Source organism: Artemia franciscana, unplaced genomic scaffold (genome assembly GCF_032884065.1).
Source record: "Artemia franciscana unplaced genomic scaffold, ASM3288406v1 PGA_scaffold_1180, whole genome shotgun sequence".
Taxonomy (NCBI): domain Eukaryota; kingdom Metazoa; phylum Arthropoda; class Branchiopoda; order Anostraca; family Artemiidae; genus Artemia; species Artemia franciscana.
Genome location: NW_027062618.1, coordinates 573,913 through 595,584, shown reverse-complemented (window position 1 = coordinate 595,584; position 21,672 = coordinate 573,913). Strand labels below are relative to the sequence as shown.

Below are 21,672 nucleotides of genomic sequence, written 5' to 3'. Positions count from 1 at the left end.
ATTCAAATTCAGCTATCATTCAGCTATCTATTCAATTTTAATTCAAATTCAGCTATCATTTAGCTATCTATTCAATTTTAATTCAAATTCAGCTATCTATTCGATTTTAATACAAAGTCAGCTATCATTCAGCTATATATTCGATTTTAAATTAAATTTACCTATCATTCAGCTATCTATTCAATTTTAATTCAAATTCAGCTATCATTCAGCTATATATTCAATTTTAACTCAAATTCAGCTATCATCCAGCTATCTGTTCGATTTTAATTCAAATTCAGCTATCATTCAGCTATCTGTTCGATTTTAATTCAAATTCTGCTATCATTCAGCTATCTATTCGATTTCAATTCAAATTCAGCTATCTATTCGATTTTAATACAAAGTCAGCTATCATTCAGCTATCTATTCAATTTTAATTTAAATTCAGCTATCATTCAGCTATCTATTCAATTTTAATTCAAATTCAGCTATCATTCAGCTATCTATTCAATTTCAATTTAAATTCAGCTATCATTTAGCTATCTATTCAATTTAATTCAAATTCGGCTATCATTCAGCTGTCTATTCAATTTTAATTCAAATTCAGCATTTAGCTATCTATTCGATGTTAATTCAAATTGAGCTATCATTCAGCTATCTATTTGATTTTAATTTAAATTCAGCTATCATTCAGCTATCTATTCAATTTTAGCTCAGATTCAGCTATCATTGAGCTATCTATTCAATTTTAATTCAAATTCAGGTATCATTCAGCTATCTATTCGATTCTAATTCAAATTCAGCTATCATTCAGCTATCTATTTAATTTTAATTCAAATTCAGCTATCAATTCGATCAGCGCGGTTGATGTACTAAAGTGTCTCGAATAATTAATTCGAAATTACTTCCTGGGTTTTAATTCCACGTCTGCCACTTATTTTACGCAGCATCGATATCATTGTTTTCTCAAGTGAGCTATTCCTTGATGTTTATTCCATCTGTCATTCGGTGTATGAATGATCGTGTTGTCATGTCATCTGCCCTTATGATAAATATATAGGAAATGAGATCTATATAAAAGAGATAACAGTGATATTACCGTATTTTTTATATTCATATTACTTGGTGGCCCCTAATTTATTTTTATGATCCATTTAATTTCTATTTTATCAGGGGAGTAGCTCTAGTATTTTTATTTGGGGGGGGGGCAAGGGTCCATATCCGGATAGTCAAGGTGTATGGGCTATATAATACTGTTTCTCCAAATTATTTGGTGGGGGCAAGTGCCCTTCCCTTTTTCCCCTGAAATGACGCCCCTGCATTTTACTACCAATAAACAAGCACATTGCATAAGCACGGTAATGCAAAAAAAGTAGAAACGAGCGAAATACCAACTTTAAACAGAAAGTCACATGCATAGGAACAGAAAGAAAAAGGAAAAGCCGCTGAAAACACAATAGAGGATATATATATATATATATATATATATATATATATATATATATATATATATATATATATATATATATATATATATATATATATATATATATATATATATATATAACGAAAAGGGAAATCACCAATGCAACAGCACAAACACATAAAAAAAGAAGAAAGAAGACAGAAGGAGAAAAGGAAGACTGTTTTCCTAAATTAGTGATTAATATAGACCAGCACTTGAATGAGGCCTTAACCCTACTCATCCATACAATCACATAGGTCAAACAGCATAGCCTTACACAATCAACCATAAAGAATAATCCGTGGACAGGCAGTCATGTCGTCAATAAGTATAAGTCGTCATTTACCAAACAATAAAACAGTAAAGACAAATAATTCAGAGGCAACAACCCATCACAAGGGCTCATCAGGAGAATACACACTTGCCTATAGGGTTTCGGCACTTTAAATTCTCTACCCAGTCAAGTGTTGTGCCTACCATAGAATACCTATGGTATCCCCATGTTAGGTATCACCCCCGAAATATATGCCTATGAAAAAAAAGCAAATGTAGAACAACCAAGTAACACCAAAACAAGCTTATCCTGTTAATATATTCCTCTGCGTAGCAGCAGTAGGTAAACTAAATGTGATAAATTTTACCAAATCACAAATATTAACTCTTTATATGGAACACATACCATTATTACAATGTTGAACTAGATAGTTATTAATTTTTTCTTTATTAACTGTTGTCTTGTGTCCAGAAAATCTTTTATGTATATTATTAGTTTATTATTAGGCAGCATTTATTACATTCTAATAGGTAAATTACATCGGTTGTTTTGCAATTAACATTACCACGTAACTTGCACGCAAAATTTTTATTATACAATGTACTCTTAACAGAAGTCCGTGGGATAAAATAATCTTGGCATAGAAAACAACGACTCTTACACTTACTAACTTTCAAAAAATCGTTCCGAGTTCCGAGGCTAATATTCGTATTTTGTTGCATTAAAAATTTTTGAAAATAAATCAAAATCAAACCAACATCCAAATCAAAATCCAACAATCAAAGTCCAAAAAACATGCCAAGGTCAATAGGTCAATAAATACATAAACATGAAAAAAAAGTTGTTTCGTGAAAACATGAAACTTGCATAAGTGCCATCTCACCAATGATTAACAGTATCAGGTTAAAAACCTGGACCAGGGCAAAGGTCTGTCGGGGAGCCAATAAACCTTCACACATAGAAAAAAAAATCCAATTGACATTCGAAACTTGAAGTGGGAAGAGAATGGAAGAAAATTAGAAAAAATAAAACAAACAGAAATCGTTCAGTTGAACGACCAGAAGAGGAATAATAATGAAGAGGGGAAGGGGGGAGGGATTTAAGAGATAAAAACGGGTTTAATTAATCAAGCAGTGAAGAAGGCGTACTAAAAACAAAATACAACAAAAAGCATAAATTAAAACATTTTCGAATAATTCAACTCCACATCCGGGAGCCTTTATCAACAGGAAAAATAAAAGAGAAAACAAAAATAAATTTAAATCATTAAAAAACAACAACACAACAAGAAAGAAAAAAAAGACAAACAAACAAACAAAACTCACATTCCTGACAATTCCAGAACTACAAAAACTGTAAGTGTCAGCCTAATCACCGACAACCGTATGTCACTAGTACAACAGGTATTTCTTATCCTTGAAGCCAGGTTAAATAAAAAAAAATTTCAATTGAAAGTAAGGAGCAACATTAAAACTTAAAACGAGCAGAAATTTTTCCGTATATGAAAAGGGATTGTCCCCTCCTCAACGCCTCACTCTACGCTAAAGTTTTTATTGTTTTATACAGTAGAGTTGTGACAAAGAGTCAGACTTTAGTGTAAAGAGCGAGACGTTGTGGATGGAACAGCACCTTTCGTATACGGAATAATTTCCGTCCGACTTAAGTTTTAGTGGTTGCTTACTTTCAGTTAAAAAACCTTTTTTTTTCATTTAATTCAAAAAAGAAAAGTCTATTGCCAGTTGTTTACACATAGCATTTGTTATTGGGAAAGTAAACAGACATTTTTCGGGAGGTGAATTTTCTCTGGGGGAATTTTCAGTAGTGAGATGTGGGGTTTGGCCCCTTTTAAATACTTCGTTCTTTACGCTAAAGTATGACTTTGTATCCCTTTCCTTTACGAACAAAAAGTGAAACACAAGCTAAATTAGAATAAGATAGCTTTTTGAACATTCTAAATAACTTTAGTGTGAAGAGTAAGGTATTGTGGAGGGGGTTTCCTCCCCCTCTCGTAATAATTTCTGTTCGTTTAATTTTTCACCCTGTTTTAGTTGAAAAAACCTGCTTTTTTGTTTAATCACGAAATGGCACAAACGATTCTCAGGAGAAAATATTGAAATGCCACATATTTTGAAAAGCAAAAAATAGCTAGTAGTTTGTGTTTCTTTATCTTGAGGCTGAGCCCGTATAATTTAAAATCTAGATTTCTATGGTAAGCATTTATGTCATCGAAGCTTGTTTTTATATTATTCAATGTTTGGAAAAAATTATGCAAAATATTTCTTAATTACAATTTTTGTTATTGAACTTGGGAAAAGCGAAGAGTTAATTAATTCGAGAAAAAAAAATCGAAGATATCGAAATCACTATAGCAAATATAGAAAGCGAAAGCATCGATATATAGTTAAATCAGTTTATCGCCCAACACATCCAATTTAAAGCGAAACATCTCATCGTAAAATTTATCTTATAACAAACTTGAAGCAACACATTAGTTCACTTTGATGCATGATTTAGTTCCCTATAGGCAGTTATGCATCTCCATCGCCTTTGTCAACGTAGCGTTAATCAGCCATGCAAGGGGAGAATGTGTTGTGAATTATACAAATAAAGCTCACAATTTTTGCGGGGCTCTGACCATAACTATTCTAGCATTTAGTAACACAATTATTATGTAATATAATTTATTATTTAATTTTTAATTAAAATACTTTAATTAAATATTTAATATATAGAGTTGGTTAGGTATTTGATATCATGTATTCTGGGCGGCTTGGTTTCCATAATTCTCTGTTGTATTTTCCGTAATTTTGTTACTAAAGTATTATATTTTCATCATATCTTGGTATATTTCATCAGGACTAGCCTAACTTCACTTCTTTGGTGTGGTCGCTATAACACCGAAGTACCTACCTTTCATATGATTAAATAAAAAGAACAAGTTTTTTCAACTGAAAGTAAGGAGAAACATTAAAACTTAAAACGAACAGAAATTATTACGTATATGAGGGGGTTCGCCCCCTCGTCAATACCTTGCTGTTAACGCTAAAGTTCAATTTTTTTTCCAGTTCTTTAAAAATGATCCCTGAATCACAAAGGGCGTTTAATCAGAATAAATTGCTCTTTTGACAGTACTAAAAAACTTTAGCATAAAGAGCCAGGTATTGACGAGGGGGCGAACCCCCTCATATACGTAATAATTTCTGTTCGTTTTAAGCTTTAATGCAGCTCCTTACTTTCAGTTGAAAAACTTTTTTTTAACTTAATTTATGATCGTCTTTTAAATTATGCTGGGAAATCCGGCGCCCCCTTCATGGAAATATTCTCTTCCCCCATGAAAAATTCCTCCATGGAAATATCCTTCCACGTAACCCTCTCCCCTTACTCCCCCACCAGAAAAAATCCCCCGTGCAAACGTCTGTATACTTCCCAATAACCAATACTATATGTAAACAATGGCCAAAGTTCATAACATGCAGCCCTTTCCCCGGGGACTGTGGGGGATTTAGTCGTCCTCAAAGACATAAGTTATTAGATTTTTTGACTATTCTGAACCAAATGGCTATCTCAAAGTTTTAATCTAGTGACTTGGGGAAAAAATGAGCGTACGAGGGGGTTTTGTTGCCCCCCCCCCATTTTTTTGTCACTAAAGAGCGCACTAGAACTTTTAATTTCCGTTCGAATGAGCCCTCTCGTAACATTCTAGAGCCACTGGGTTGACACGATCACCCCCTGGGAAAAGCAAAAAAAAAAATCCAACAACAAATAAACGCGTATCCGTGATCTTTCTTTTGGCAAAAAAAACAACACAAAATTCCACATTTTTGCATGTAGGAGCTTGAAACCTCTACATTAGGTTTCTCTGATACGCTGAATCTAATGATGTGATTTTCATTAAGACGTTATTACTTTTAGGGAGTGTTTCCCCCTTTTCTTGAAAATAAGTTAAATTTTTTCAGGCTCGTAGCTTTTGATGAGCTGGACCAAACTTGAGAAAATTATTGTATTCAAAATCAGCATAAAAATCCGATTCTTTTGATGTATCTATTGGTATCAAAATTCGGTTTTTTAGAGTTTTGGTTACTGTTGAGCCGAGTCGCTCCTTACTTACAAGTCGTTATCACGAACTGTTTGATTGGCAAAAGAGATATTCTAAACAGTTCCAGAACTTGAAAAACTGTTTGTCTCCTTAATCACCGAAGACCGTATGTCACTTGTACAACAGATATTTCTCCTCTTTAAAATTAATTTTTTTTTAATTATTATTTTTTGTTGTGTTTTGTTTTTAGTACGTTTTGTTCATTTCTTTATTAATTAAATCGCTTTACTCTCTTAAATTTTCAACGGAAAAACAGTGTGGTCTAAGAAATTATCTACCTAGAGGGTTAACTATAAAGGACAATTATTCGCTGCGGAAAATACGCCACCAAAACCGCCTTCCGGGAAAGAGAAAGAGGAATATCTGGAATTCTAGATTGGAATTCCAAAGATCAACAGACACAAATGCGAGGTATGAGCGAAATACCTCTTCATGAGGTGGAATACTTATCAGAAGTTTTCTGAGAATTAAACGCGTGTTGAGATAGTTTACTATGAAATGTAAAACGTGCTAAATTATTACCCAAAATGGTACTAATTATTTTGAATACTCTGTTAAGAGTATGTTTCGAATACTTTAACAGAGTCAGCTAAAAAGTGTCATGTGTATGGTGCCTTTAGAAAATAAAATTGTGAAAGAGAATTTCTATATATATATATATATATATATATATATATATATATATATATATATATATATATATATATATATATATATATATATATATATATATATATATATAATACTATACTTGATATGTATTTATAATATTGTCATCCAAGCTCGAATAGTGTGTTCTTATTGCTCATTGCGAGTGTCAATTGGCTCAAGCTAGACCTTTGGCGGGTACTCAATGGGGGTAGCTGCTCATTGTTTTCTTTGATAATATGTTTTGAATCCTTTTTGGGATTTTTTTTTGTCTTTATTTCTTTCTCTCTGTCCCTGCATTCCTAGTCATAGAGTTTTGCGTAGGGTGTGTGATGATGTATATTATTTTATTATTGTATATTTTTTCTTATGTATATTAATTGTTCATTATTTTTGGTTTATTGCATTTGAATACACATCTGCTTATCCATCTATTTATCTATAAAGATATACCTAAATGCTTGTCGACAAGACGCTTAATTCCTATAATTCCTTAAATTATATCTATAAATAAATTATAGAATATATTAATTCCTTAAAACATATAAGTTTGAATTTTCTATTTGTCTAACTATGCCCAGAATTTACAAAAGAATGAATACGCCTTTTTTTTAATGAAATCGCCAAATTTTACTATATATATTTAGGAGTGGATATTAAAATCAATTCAACCATCAAATCAACCACCCCCCATTAAAATGAAATACCAGGATTAACGAAAACATACTGTATCTAGATATAACATAACGCAACCCCTCATAAGTTCAGTCAGATGTTGATCCAGAGGGGGATCGCCCCAGTATTTTTCCGGCGCCCATATTCCTTGTTTTTTTTCTGTTTTTACTCTTTTTTAAAAGTAAATTTGTCAGTTAGGTCAATTATTGGCACCCTTGTCACATTACCCCCCCCATCAAGATTTTGTTTATTGGAGTCCTTGTCACACTACCCCCTCCAATATTTTTCTCCAGATCCGCCCCTTAACTCATTTACATAGTGGATAAGTTTATGTTTTCATATTTGTATTTGAATCTTTTGTTTTTCATTTTAGGTTAAAGTGGCATTTGGAAACGTATGGAAGGAAAGCTTAAATGAGTTGTCTGGTGGTCAAAGGTCCTTAGTGGCATTGTCACTTATTCTTGCCCTGCTATTATTTAAGCCTGCTCCGTTATACATCTTGGATGAGGTCGATGCTGCCCTTGATCTTTCTCATACCCAAAACATTGGCTACATGCTAAAGACTCATTTTAAAAATTCTCAGGTGAGTAATCTATTTTTTTTATTTTTATAAATAAACGACTTCCTATTTAAATATATTAATCGAATAGAAATAGTTGATGAGAAAAAAGTTAATTAAATGAAACAAATTTTATTCTCTACAACTTCATTAAATGGAATGGAAATAGGAATATTCACATAGTTTATTCAATTAATTGTTTATATTTACTAGTTCATTAAATAACAAGCTTTCGTATGTTTCCTTCCGTCACATGAACAAGCTTAAAAAAAAAACAAAAAAAAAAACAGATTTAATGAGGCGCAAATTGCACATTATAGGTGTGTTATAGGAAAAACCGTAAAATCTTGAGATTTCTAAGAGGTCCAAGCTGGAGCCCTTCTTCCTGCCTATGTGGTTGTGATAATGTTTTATACTGAAATGGCTATTCCAGAGTTTCTTCATGTGGTTAGAAGTTTGTCCACTCTCCGTTATGGCATTAAAAAATCAAAATAAGCAGTCCTTCCCATTTTAAAATTAAGTAAAGTCTATTTTGTTTTTAGTCTATTTTGTTTTTTGTTGTTGATTGTAGCTTTTTATAAAATTGTCTTGGCGACACAGGAAATAAAAATTAGAGAGTTGGATGAAAAATATCATGAAGTCTTAAAATACGTAATTAGATCCTGATTGGTGGAATTGTGCCTGGAAGGTGTTGTTTCAATTGTACCAAGTCAGAGTGTTGAAATGTTTCTCTCATTCATTTTTGTTTGAAGTTTTGAATCAGTTGTGTTTTGTTGCTTCAAGATGTAGCTCATTAGTATATATTGTGAATTGTGTATCATGTAATAATTGGATATTTGTTTTTGATCATGTAATATTTTTATGGCACTTGGTATTAACCAAGTGGCATATAGCAATCGCAAATTCTGTCGGTCCCGGTTTTGCTACTTTAGGCACTTCCAGGTAAGCTAGGACGATGAAATTTGGCAAGCGTATCAGAGACCGGACCAGATTATATAAGAAATAGTCGTTTTCAAGATTTGACCATCTGGGGGGAGTGGGGGGCCGGTTAATTCGAAAAAAATGAAGTATTTTTAACTTATGAGCGGGTGATGGGATCTTAATGAAATTTGATGTTTGGAATGATATTGTGTCTCAGAGCTCTTATTTTAAATCCCAACGGATCTGATGACATTGGGGGGAGTTGGAGGGGGGAAACCTAAAATCTTGGAAAACACTTAGAGTGGAGGGATCGGGATGAAACTTAATGGAAAAAATAAGCACAAGTCCCAGATACATGATTGACATAATCGGAACAGATCCGCTCTCTTTGGGGTAGTTGGGGGGGGGTGGGTAATTCTGAAAAATTAGAAAAAATGAGGTATTTTTAACTTACGAACGGGTGATCGGATCTAAATGAAATTTGATGTTTAGAAGGATATCGTGTCTTAGAGCTCTTATTTTAAATCCCGACCGGATCTGGTGACATTGGGGGGAGTTGGGGGGGAACCTAAAACTTGGAAAACATTTAGAGTGGAGGGATCGGGATGAAACTTGGTGGGAAAAATAAACACAAGTCTTAGATACATGATTGACATAACCGGAACGGATCCGCTCTCTTTGGGGTAGTTGGGGGGGGGGTATTTCTGAAAAACTAGAACAAATGAGGTATTTTTAACTTACGAACGGGTGATCGGATCTCAATGAAATTTGATATTTAGAAGGATATCATGTCTCAGAGCTCTTATTTTAAACCCGACCGGATCTGATGACATTGAGGGGGGGAGTTGGGAGGGGTCTAAAACTTGGAAAACACTTAGAGTGGAGGGATCGGGATGAAACTTGATGGGAAAAATAAGCACGAGTCCTAGATATATGATTGACATAACCGGAACGGATCCGCTCTCTTTGGGGTAGTTGAGGGAGGGGTTAATACTGAAAAATTAGAAAAGTAGGTATTTTTAACTTACGAACGGGTGATCGGATCTCAATGAAATTTGATATTTAGAAGGATATCGTGTCTCAAAGCTCTTATATTAAATCCTGATCGGATCTGGTGACATTGGGGGAAGTTTGGGGGAACCTAAAATCATTGAAAACGCTTAGATTGGAGGGATCGGGATGAAACTTGGTGGTAAAAATAAGCAGAAGTCTTACATACGTGATTTAATAATTGGAACGGATCCGTTCTATTGGGGGGGGGGGGTTAATTCTGAAAAATAAGAAAAAATGACGTATTTTTAACTTACGAAGGAGTGATCGGATCTTCATGAAACTTCATATTTAGAAGGACCTCGTAACTCAGATCTCTTTTTTTAAATCTCAACCGGATCAAGCGTAATTGGGGGGGGGGGGGGTTCGTTGGGGGGACTGGAAATCTTAGAAAATAATTAAAGCGGCGAGATCAGGATGAAACTGGATGGGAAGAATAGAAACCTGTCTAAGATACGTGACTGACATAACCGGACCGGATCTGCTCTCTTTGGTGGAATTGGGGGGGGGGGGGGTAATTTTGAAAATTGAGCTATTTGTAACTTACGAAAGGGTGACCAGATCTTAATGAAATTTGATATTTAGAAGGATCTTGTGCTTTAAAGTTCTAGTTTCAAATTCCGACCAGATCTCGTGACATTGAGGGGAGTTGGAGGGGGAAACCGGAATTCTTGAAAAACGTGAAAATTGGGGTATTTTTATCTTACGAATAGATGATCGGATCTTAATGAAATTTGATTTTTAGAAGGAATTCATGTCTCAGAGCTCTTATTTCAAATCCCGACCATATCTTTTGACATTGGGGGGAGTTGGAGGGGGGAATCTTAGAAAAACACTTGGGGTGGAGGAATCGGGATGAAGCTTGGCGGATAGAATAAACAAATGTCCTTGATACATGATTGACAGAATCGTACTGGATTCGCTCTACTTGGGGGAGTTGGGGGGAGGGGTTCTGCGATTTGGCGAGCAATTCAAGTGCTGGTCTATATTAATCACTAATTTAGGAAAACAGTCTTCCTTTTCTCCTTCTGTCTCTTTTTTTTTCTTTTTTTTTGTGTTTGTGCTGTTGCATTGGTGATTTCTCTTTTCATGATATATATATATATATATATATATATATATATATATATATATATATATATATATATATATATATATATATATATATATATATTACCGTGAATGTCGGCAAATTGGTGAATGTCCGAAATAGCTTTTTTTCTGCTTGGATTTAGTCAGCGTTGGCAGTAAACTTTTTCAATTGAATACAAGATTTGATAATGACGGGCTAGGTTAGAATAGATTAGGTTTGATTAGATGAGTTTGGCTTAGGTCAGCTTAGGTTAGGTTTTAGCCCATTTCTGGCTGTATACTGGGACACATTCTGTATTCTGTATAGAATGCAGATTTATATTCCCTGTGTTCCGGTGTCCCGGTGTCCCGGTCTGTAAGTTCATCTTATAATGACGTCATATGCAAAGCCGTATATACTTATATGACGTCATATGCAAACCCTCTTTTTACAAAAAAACGAACATGCATACAACTTATTTTTATATAGATAGATATTTTAACAAGGAATTACAATAATTCAAAGACCTTAAAAAGAAAACCAAAAGTTTGGAACTTAGTAGACAACCGGTGTTAGAAATCGGACTTGCTTCAAAAATCAAATATTTTAAAAAAGATACTGTATTTTGTCTTTTTTCGGGAAATCGGTATCCTGTGATATTCCGCTCCTCTCCCCCCAAAAAAGATCTAGATTACATCAGTAGTGTAATAACGTTGTCACATTTGTAAGGGGTTACAAAAATTCAAAACCTTAAAAAAGAAAACCAAATGTTTGATTATTCTTAGAAATGGCTGTTAGAAATCGGATTGCTTGAATAATCAAATAATAACTTCGGAAAGACTGTAGTATGAAAAGACACATTTTGAGACACATTTTGCGGAGTAATTGTAGATAGCATATCTCGACTGTTATTCGACTATACTTTACCCCAACCTCAACCCCTAATAGCCCAAACTGCATATTTCCCATGGATTTTGCCATTCGTTTATCTTGTTTTAAACCGTTGGTCTGTAAATCGAATCAACGACTACTAAATCAAGAAACGGGAAACACATGGGAAATATGTAATTTGGGCTATATATTTGCACATTAGGGGGGGGGGGGGTAAAATACAGTGGAATCAGTAAAAATATGGTAAATATAATTATTGTGCGTATTATGAAGTAAGAATTTTCTTAACTTCTTTCCTTATCAATAGCCCCAATTTTATCGAAGTGAACTCGCATTTCTACCTATATTTTAATGCAGGCTAGATCATATTATGGCCTAGATACGGTATTTTTGGATATTTATATTTTTGTATTTGTATATTTGTATTATAGATGGGTATTTTTCGCCTTTGTGGCAACTCCTGATTATCGTTATTTTGTATTAACTTAACAAAATAAACAAAATAAAATATTTTAACAATAAAATAATTATTAGTAAAATAAAACATTACACATTAAATAAAACATTATAATATACATCAATTATGGTTAGATTAAACGATGTATAAAATAATAAATATGTATTAAGTAAAATTTCCTGTTCAAAAAATAACTTCCCTGTTTTCGTCGATAAACTGACTGTTGTCACTTTCCTCATTTCATTACCTTTTGTTATTTAATAGTTGCTTCCAAGTAAATTGCTTTTAATTGAAAGATTCATTTAAAGAAGAAAAGAATCAGGGACTTCATCTCGTTTGCTTGAGAATGAATCCAAGGGGGAACTGGACGAAAGATAGATTGATCCAGAGCGATTAATAAGACAAGGAACCATTTCCTTAGTCGCCCTTGGTAATGTTGTTGTTAAGCTCTGTAACTCTTGAATGTTGGGATACTTTCTAGTTTTCCTCTTGGTGTTAGATCTTCTGAGATGAGTTTGAAGTAGAGAAGGAATTCTTTTTTCTCCTTTTCTAATTACTCTTTGCTGTGGATAACGCTGATTTGTGAGATTCCCCAATGGGGTTCGACTAGTCAAAATGTTGGACAGTAACATTGCACTGCAAAATGCTACGATTATACTAAGACCTAACCGCGATTTTGTCACAATTCTATTGATTTTGTTCATTTACTTCGGGGAAGGGAAAACTTTAAAAAACATCTTATTAAACACGGAATTTAAAAGAAATTCAGGATTTATTTTGTTTTTTTAGGAAAAGTCACTATCTTTAAACTGTGGGATGCTCTTAGTTGGACCTCCTCCCTTGATAAAAAAAAACAAAAACATATAACATATAAAAAAAACATATAAAACACCTGAACATATAAGAACATATAGAACATCTGAACATATAAAAAAAAAGAAGTGAAAAGTAAGAAGCTAACTATCTATATTTTTAATAAAACCCATACTGTATTCATAGCAACATATATTAAAAATCTGCGCTGATCTTATATTAATAAAATGAAAAAAAAAAGACATTAAAACTTAATAACGAACAGGAATTATTCTCTAAATGAGGAGGGATCTCTCGCTCTTCACATTAAAGTTTTAAGTACTTTAGAAAAAGCTTTTTATTCTAAATGATTGGCTCTTGTGTTTCAGGAGTCGTTCCTAAAAGATTCAGACAAAAAGTCAAACTTTAGCGTAAAGAGCGAGGTATTGAGGAGGATGCTTTCCCTCTCATATAAAGATTAATTTCTGTTCGTTTTAAGTTTTAATGTTGTTCCTTACTTGTAGTTGAAAAAACTTGTCTTGAAACAAATCGTTTTTCAAATAATACCGGAGAATTTGCATCCCCTCTCCATGAAAAATTCCCCTAACAAAAATTCTTCCACGGACATAAATTGATTGATTTATTGAAGGTTCCTCCCGTAAAATACTTTTCCTCCGGACAATTTCATTTTCGCCGAAGATACCCCCAGAAAATATTTTTGTGGACAATTCTAGCTGGAAATTCTCCTTAGCCTACTTTTTCTTTGAAAAAAAAAATTGTTTTTCATTTAATTTCCGATCGTTTTTAAATCATGTCTGGAATCCCCCTCAGTTGAATATTTTTTCTGAAACCTCCTTTCCTCCCTCCATGGAAAGTCTCTCCCCGGAGAATTCCCCATGGAGAATCTTTCCCGCGGGAAATTCAACCATGGAGAATTCCTCCTTCGGAAATTTCAATTTCTCCCGTGGAACCCTCCCTCCCATGGCGAATTCATCTAAACAATTTCAGCCCCATTGAAAATCTTCTCTGGATAATTTCCCCAGAATATATCTACGTGTGAGTCGCTAAAGAGAAAGTAAGACAAATAAAAAGAACAGCGTATGGAAGTTCTGTAAAATTTCTCCTTGAAAGTTCATTCCTGGAAACCTCCCTCCCAAAGGAAAGTTCTCCCCGTGGAAAATCCCACTCGCAGAAAATTTGCCCTCTCCGAAAAACGTCTGTATACCACCAAATAACGAATAGCCTACCGCATGTGGACAATGGGCTAATTTCATAACTTACATCCCTTCCCCCCAGTTGTTGAGCGGGGTCATGTCATCCCCAGAGGAATGGTTATTAACAGTGCTGAACAAAATGGCTATATCAAAATTTTGATCAGATACTTTTTGGGAAAAGGGGGCATGGGAGGGGGGCTAGTTGTCCTCCAATCATTTTGGTCACTTAAAAAGGGCACTATAAATCTTAATTTCTTTATCCCTCTCTCGGTTTTCTAGGACTAGGACTCTCCCGGTCTTTGATATAATATCCACCAAAAAAAGCAAAAAAAAAAAAAACAATACTGAAACCTTTATAGAAGGGCTCTCCAATACGCTGAAATCTAACGCCACGATCTACACTAAGATTTTTTGGGGGTGCTTCCCCTTTGTTGAAAATCAGGTGGATTTATTCACACTCTTAGCTTTTAATGGGTAACGTTAAACTTAACAAATCATATATATATATATATATATATATATATATATATATATATATATATATATATATATATATATATATATATATATATTTATATATATATATATAAATAAGTTGTCTGTGTGTGGGTCTGTCGGGTGACGTCATGTTTGTGTGTTGACTGACGTCATGTTTTCGACTGACGAAATTACAGACCGGGACATCGGGACACAAATGACGACCGGGACACCGGCACATAGGGAATATAAATGACGACCGGGACACTCAAAGAGAAAGCGACCGGGACACAAGGAATGTTCGATTAGCAATCACCATCAACAAAGCACCGGGACACAAATGACGACCGGGACACAGGGAGTATAAATGACGACCAGGACATAAGTAAAAAAAAAAAAAACTAAAAAAAACTTAAAAAAAGGTAAAAACTACAAAAAAAACTAAAATGAAAAAAAAACTAAAAACTAATAAAAAACTAAAAAAGCTAAAAAACTAAAAAAACTAAAAAAGAAAAAAAATAAAAAAGGAAAAAATGAAAAATAAAGGAGAAAAACAAAACTAAAAAAAGAATGTATATACAGACCGGGATACAAATGACGACCGGGACACAGGGAATACAAATGACGACCGGGACACAGGGACACAACTACAACGGGGACGCCGGGGGGTACAGGGGGATATATAAATGACTACGGGGACACAGGGAATGTTTGATTAGCAATCACCGTCAACAAAGTTCAAAGGCAATCATTAGAATCATGAGGTATAACTAAAAAAAAAATAAAAAAAGGTAAAAAACTAAAAACTAAAAAAAAAGACCAGTTCAAAAACGAATGTATATACAGACCGGGACACCGGGACGCAAATGACGACCGGGACACCGGGACACAAGGAATATAAATGACGCCCGGGACACTCAAAGAGAAATCACAGACTGGGACACCGGGACACAAATGACGACCGGGACACAGGGAATATAAATGACGACCGGGATACAGGGACACAACTACAAAGGGGACGCCGGGGGGCACAGGGGGATATATAAATGACGATGGCGACACAGGGAATGGTCGATTAGCAATCACCATCAACAAAGCTCAAGGGCAATCATTAGAATCATGAGGTATAGATCTGAATACAGATTGTTTTCCCATGGACCATTATATGTTGCATGTTCAAGAGTCGGTAAACCTGACAATCTATTTATATGCACAGACAATGGGACAGCAAAGAATGTCGTATATTCGCAAGTTTTACGTAGTTAAAAACATATATATATATATATATATACATATATATATATATATATATATATATATATATATTATTTATATATATATATATATATATATATATATATATATATATATATATATATATATATATATATATATATATATATATATATATATATATATATATATATATATATATATATATATATACATATATATGTATATATATATATTAAGAATCAAAATAAAAAGCCAATTCGTCTGATGTATCTATTGTTATTGAAATTTCGTCTTTTAGAGTTGCGGTTACTATTGGGCCCAGTCGCTCCTTGCTTACAGTTCGCTACCACTATCTGTTTGATTTACCTTATTGATTTACCTGTTGACATTTTCTCAAGTGTTTCTTCAATTTACTTTATTTTCAGGGCAAGTTGTTTATTTAGTTCTGATTAATGTTAACTCAATAGATTTTTTGGGAGAGATGGGATTCAGAAGCCATAGTCACCAAGTTATTTTTGTGAAAAGATTTTTCTTTATAAAATATTTTTAACGATTATTCAGCATTATGGTTTTCATAAGACATTTCGTCGCTTTTCTTTTTCGTTTTTCAATCCTTTTTTATACAGATTTATAGAAATATTTCTTGGGTAAGTGAAACCTTCAGCCTGAACAACCTGTTTAATTTTCAGTAAAGTGCAAATTACATTCGAGCCTTCAAATGCCCTTCGTCATTTTAGAAAGGTCAAACATATCAGCCTATCTCGATAAGATAGGCTATATGTAAATAATGGACGGATTGCCTAACTTATAACCCTTGCCCTGAGGGATCGGGGGGGTGGAGGGTGTCATCGTCAAAGACATAATTTCTGGGCATTTTAACTACGTTGAACAAAATGGCTATCTCGAAATTTTGGTTGGTTGTGTTGGAGGAAGTGATAGGCATGGGAATTTCTGTCCAGTCACTTTCGACTGTTAAAAAGGGCACTAGTCCTTACAATTTCCGATCGAATGAGCCTTTTTTGGAGTTTCTACGACAACTCCTTCGATACGAAGTGCCCTGGTGTAAGACCAAAAAAAAAAAAAAATTGTGCCGACATCGCTCTTTACTTACTACCTATGATAATAAGTCGTCGCTTATTTACATATATTTATTTTAAGCCAAAATTCAGTCTGTGCAAAGTAGGTTTTAGGTTAGATAGGAAAATCTTGGTAGTTTTAGCAGGCTAGTTGATTTCAGGCTGGTTGGCCTACTGGGAAAACTTCCAACTTTTATTACCTTCCTCTGCATTTTAAGTACCTGGAAAGACAAGTATGCAATAGTTTTGGGACAGAAAGTCTCCAAACGCTAGATGGTGTCGGTTGTTTTTACACTAGTATCGGTTTTCACTCTTGTAAGTTTCCCTTAGTCTAGCCCCCTTCAAGAAAAATTCCCTAAATGCCTAATTATCACGAAAGGGAAAAACCAGTGTTTTCACAAAAACCATTATTTTTTCATTGGGAAGGCTCCAGGTGCTCATAGAGTGGTAAATAAGTTTCTTAGATATGGTGGCCCTGAGGTTGGAAAACAGTTACTGAAGATTATGAATATGATTTTTGAAAAACGGTAGTACCTAATGATTTTAGGTAAACCTTAATTAAACCACTATATAAGAAAGGTGATAAGAATGAGTGTGGTAATTATTGAGATATTAATCTTGTCTCTGTAGGTACCAAATTACTTGGTAATAAGATACTTTTAGATTGATAGATGCTGTAGACAAAGTTTTAATAGAAGAACCATGCGGTTTTAGAAAAGGTAGAGGATGTGTCGACCAAGTTTTCACTCTCAGGTTAATAATCGGGAAGTGCCTGAGTTGTCAAACACCTTTGGTCCTCAGTTTTATAGATTATATGAGTAAGCGTTCGGAAAGCTATTGATAGAATAGCTTTAGCAAAGGTCTTGTCCTTTTATGGCATTAAATAAAAAAACAACTAGTTTTTTTTAACTGAAAGTAAGGAGCGACAATAAAGCCTAAAACGAACAGAAATTACTCCGTATATGAAATGGGTTGTCCCCTCCGCAATCCCTCGCTCTTTACGCTAAAGTTTTTAATTGTTTTAAAAAGTAGAACTGTGGCAACGATTCAAACTTGACTCTGGTCAAATATGGCTCTGAAGCTTGGGTGCTCCGAAAAGTGGATGAAGATATACTAGTAGTTTTCCAGAGAAATTGCTTACGGATTGTTCTGAGCACCATTCTGACTGACCATATTTCAAACAGTAGGCTCTACAAAAATGTGGTTCAATCCCGCTTTCTAGGGCCATAATGAAAGAAAGGTTGAGATGGCTAGGGCTTTTTCTGCGGATAAAGGATGAAAAATTGCCGAAGTTAGTCCTTTTCGGCCAACAGTCTTGTGCTAAAAGGAAAGCAGGTCGTCCTCGTCTTGGGTGGGAGAATGTTATAAAGATGGATTTAAAGGATATGAGAACTTCCTGGAAGATTGTAAAGAGGGACGCTTTGGATAGATTGGGATGGAGGAGCTTGCGCACCTGTTGGCGTCAGTTGACTTATGTTCTGCGGTGAGCTGTTAGTAGTTGCAGTAGTTTCCTCTAGGTACGACGGGATTTTTGGCTCTACAAAAATTTGAGGTTTTTAATTTTTCTCTGGCCTGCATAAGAATTACTTGAATGCATTTAAGGAAGAATTCATACATTTATAATATTTTTAAACTAAGCGAAATGCATAGAACTAAGGGAAATGCGTAGTTTTTGAACCAATGAGAAACTTAAGCATATGATGCCAGAGGTGAATCTAAAAATTTTCGGTATGAACATGTCTTGGGATTTTCCTTTTAGTTTTTCGATGGGAAATCCTATGCGTTTGAATCTGGTAAAAGTATCGAGGGGATTGCACAGATCTGAAACTGCCCGGTGTTGCTCGGCTATCCGCTTATTGGGGCATCACAGTATCAAATTACTGATTTCGACTGTTTAGGCATCGTTGTCATCTGCACTATTCACAAGTAGACAACAGTGTCATCTGCACGATTCACAAGTCGCAAGGGCATGATCGTAAATAATAAATTGTAAAATAGCGTTCTGTTTCGTCTATTTAAACTTGGACTCTGATACTCTCATGACGATGACGACATGAACAATGTCGTCATTGTTTTCCCATTCATTGTCGTACTTTGAATATCTGAATGTTGCACAAAAGTGGCAAGGACTTGATCGTTTACGATAAATTGTAAAATAGCTTCTTATTCGTCTATTTTAATTTGGACCCTTATACTTTCATGACGATGACGACAGAACTAATGTCGTTTCTCCCTTCATTGTCGTCCCTTTGAATGTCTGTATGTTGCACAAAATTTTATGTTGGAGTTTGTTAGTCTAGCTTAATGTCTTCTTTTTTAAATTAACAACGAACTATTTGGTTGAGGAGCGGGGGAGGGCGGATTAAGTGATTTTTTTTTAAAGTAAGAAATGTAGATATTTGTACTTGAATTCACTCTTTTTGAAAAATTGGATTCTTTATGCCAAGTTTAAAATAAATAACACCTTAAATTGAATTAATAATAATTAACATTAATTAAATTTTTAACATTTAATGTAACATTAAATTAATAAATAAACATGGAATTAGTTGACAAGTTGGCTTTTGATCAGCCAACTTTGGCTTTTGGTTTTGGCTTCAGGATAGATTTTGATCCTGAAAAGGTGCGTTTGATTTTAAAATTTAATATTTTGTAAGAGTGATTAAGTGAAATGCATTTTTTTAAAAGTGAGCCTGATTGAAACTTTAATGGAGATTATATTCTAAACATAAAATTAGTGAAAGTCTGCCTGCAATAGGTTTGGACCTTTTTTGAAAAGATTAAGATTAAAAAACCGTGCCCTTATTTGAAAGACAAAGAGTTATAACATTTTAAACATAAAATTTGTGAAAGTCTGCCTGCAATAGATTTGGAACTTTTTTGAAGACTAAGATTAAAAAATTGTGTCCTTATTTCCAAGACAAAGAGTTATAATATTCTAAACATAAAATTAGTAATCACTTTATTTTCCTGTTTCCAAAAGAGTTCAATATACAGTATTTACGACTGCCATATTTAACACCATAAATCATATGAAATGCACCATAAAATTTAAGATGATCTTCAGTTTCTTCCATTTGAATCTAACTGCTAGTGTTTTACTATCGTTGTTATTTTTCAGTTCATTGTCGTCTCTCTGAAAGATGGCATGTTTAACAATGCAAATGTTCTGTTCAGAACTAAATTTGTCGATGGAATGTCAACCGTTTCGAGAACCACTCAGGCATCAGGGCAGAGACGGGAGGAAGTGATTAATCAACCTAAGCCGCAGGGTACTAAACGACCTAAGAAATGAGGCGAGGTCATTTATTTTGTACATTAAGTCTTCGTGTCAAGATGTAATTAAACTTTTTAATGCTTTTATTACCTATAAAAATATATTAAAACAATGAAAACACCGTATTCAAAGTGACTGATTTTTTAGAAGAATGAATAGACTGCGCTGTATGCCTTCAAAGTCTTATAAATATGGTTGGTAATCTATCTGGGAGATTGGACTGTGACATAAGTTTTGGGTGAAAATCGGATGTAATTCCCAATCAAGGGCATATCTAGGAGGGGCATTGACCCCCCCCCCCCGAAATTTTATCTGACTCGTAAAATCGGAAAAAAAATATATTAACAAATATTTGATGTGTTAAGTCGTTTTCTCGTACCTTTTGATTTCCGAAATGATAGGAGGTCTCTAATTTTTTTCTGAACGGATCAAATCCCCATGTCTCAAGTACAGAAATAGGAAACGGAAGCTTTATAGGTAAAATGAATAGGTAATTGAATAATTGGTAAAATGAATAGGTAACTTTATAGGTAAAACGGAAGCTTATAGGAAAACGGAGCTTTAGGTAAAATGGAGCTCTTTTAAAAATATAGGTGAAAAAAGAAAGACAATTAGGTAAAATTGGAGCTTTTAGCATGAAATTGGGTTGTTGTCTTGTACAAGAAGCTAAATAAAATGATTTTTATGCATACCACCTTTTTATTCTACAGTCGGGTCGAGAACACCACGGGATTCAATAGTAGTGTTGGGGTTCGAGAGTCCATAATACCTCATATTAGAACATCGTTAGCATAACCGGGTACCATAATAATTTATTTTTAACCCACTAAAATACAACACAAGTGTGAGTAAATAAAAGACAATGAAAGAAAAATAACACAACTAAACGAGAGATAAAACATGTACAATACAATCATAACTCAGTTATTGAAAGAACCTCTAAAAGACAACAGAACTATAAAATAAAAACAGGTGAAAACTAATGGGTAAATAAATGAACTAAGGGGTGGAAGGGCAAAAAAGTAATAATGTCAGGAGCCCGGAAATACCGAATTATTTTCTTGTTCCTATTAGAACGAATAATTAAAGCAGAAACTTACAATAGCGGAAATATAATATACGCAATCAACCAGATCCTTTTTTTTTCAGGATAGGTGAAATACCAGACAGGAAAAGTATTGAATGGTCACAAAAGCTACTGTATAGCAATGCTAACGCTTTTCGAGAATAATGACCACGATTAGCCATTATTTTACCATAACCCACTTTGTTTTTCTCTAACATCGCGTACAATATTGGTCCTGAAAGTTAATAGACTCGAACAAATATGAATGCCTAACCACCGCAAATCAGAGACACAACGGACGGAGAAATGAGAACACGGAAGACAAATGGGCATAAATTTGCATTAAAGACTAGGTATTCAAACTTATCAATATTCAATGACTTTGGAAATATTTTGAAATAGATGATACGGAATTTGAGAGGCTAGATCTAGAACGGCTTAAAA

At 34.0% G+C, this 21,672-nt stretch overlaps 1 protein-coding gene across 1 annotated transcript in view; it reads left to right on the top strand.

Moving 5' to 3' along the window:
* Positions 1-20,287, top strand: part of LOC136041230 (structural maintenance of chromosomes protein 2-like) — a 140,499-nt gene extending 120,212 nt beyond the window's left edge. The window contains exons 14-15 of the mRNA XM_065725819.1: positions 7,514-7,723; positions 20,007-20,287. Of these exons, the coding sequence (XP_065581891.1) occupies positions 7,514-7,723; positions 20,007-20,180 (384 nt within the window). The 3' untranslated portion in view covers positions 20,181-20,287. The remainder of the gene's footprint in view (positions 1-7,513; positions 7,724-20,006) is intronic.
* Positions 20,288-21,672: the final 1,385 nt, after the last annotated feature.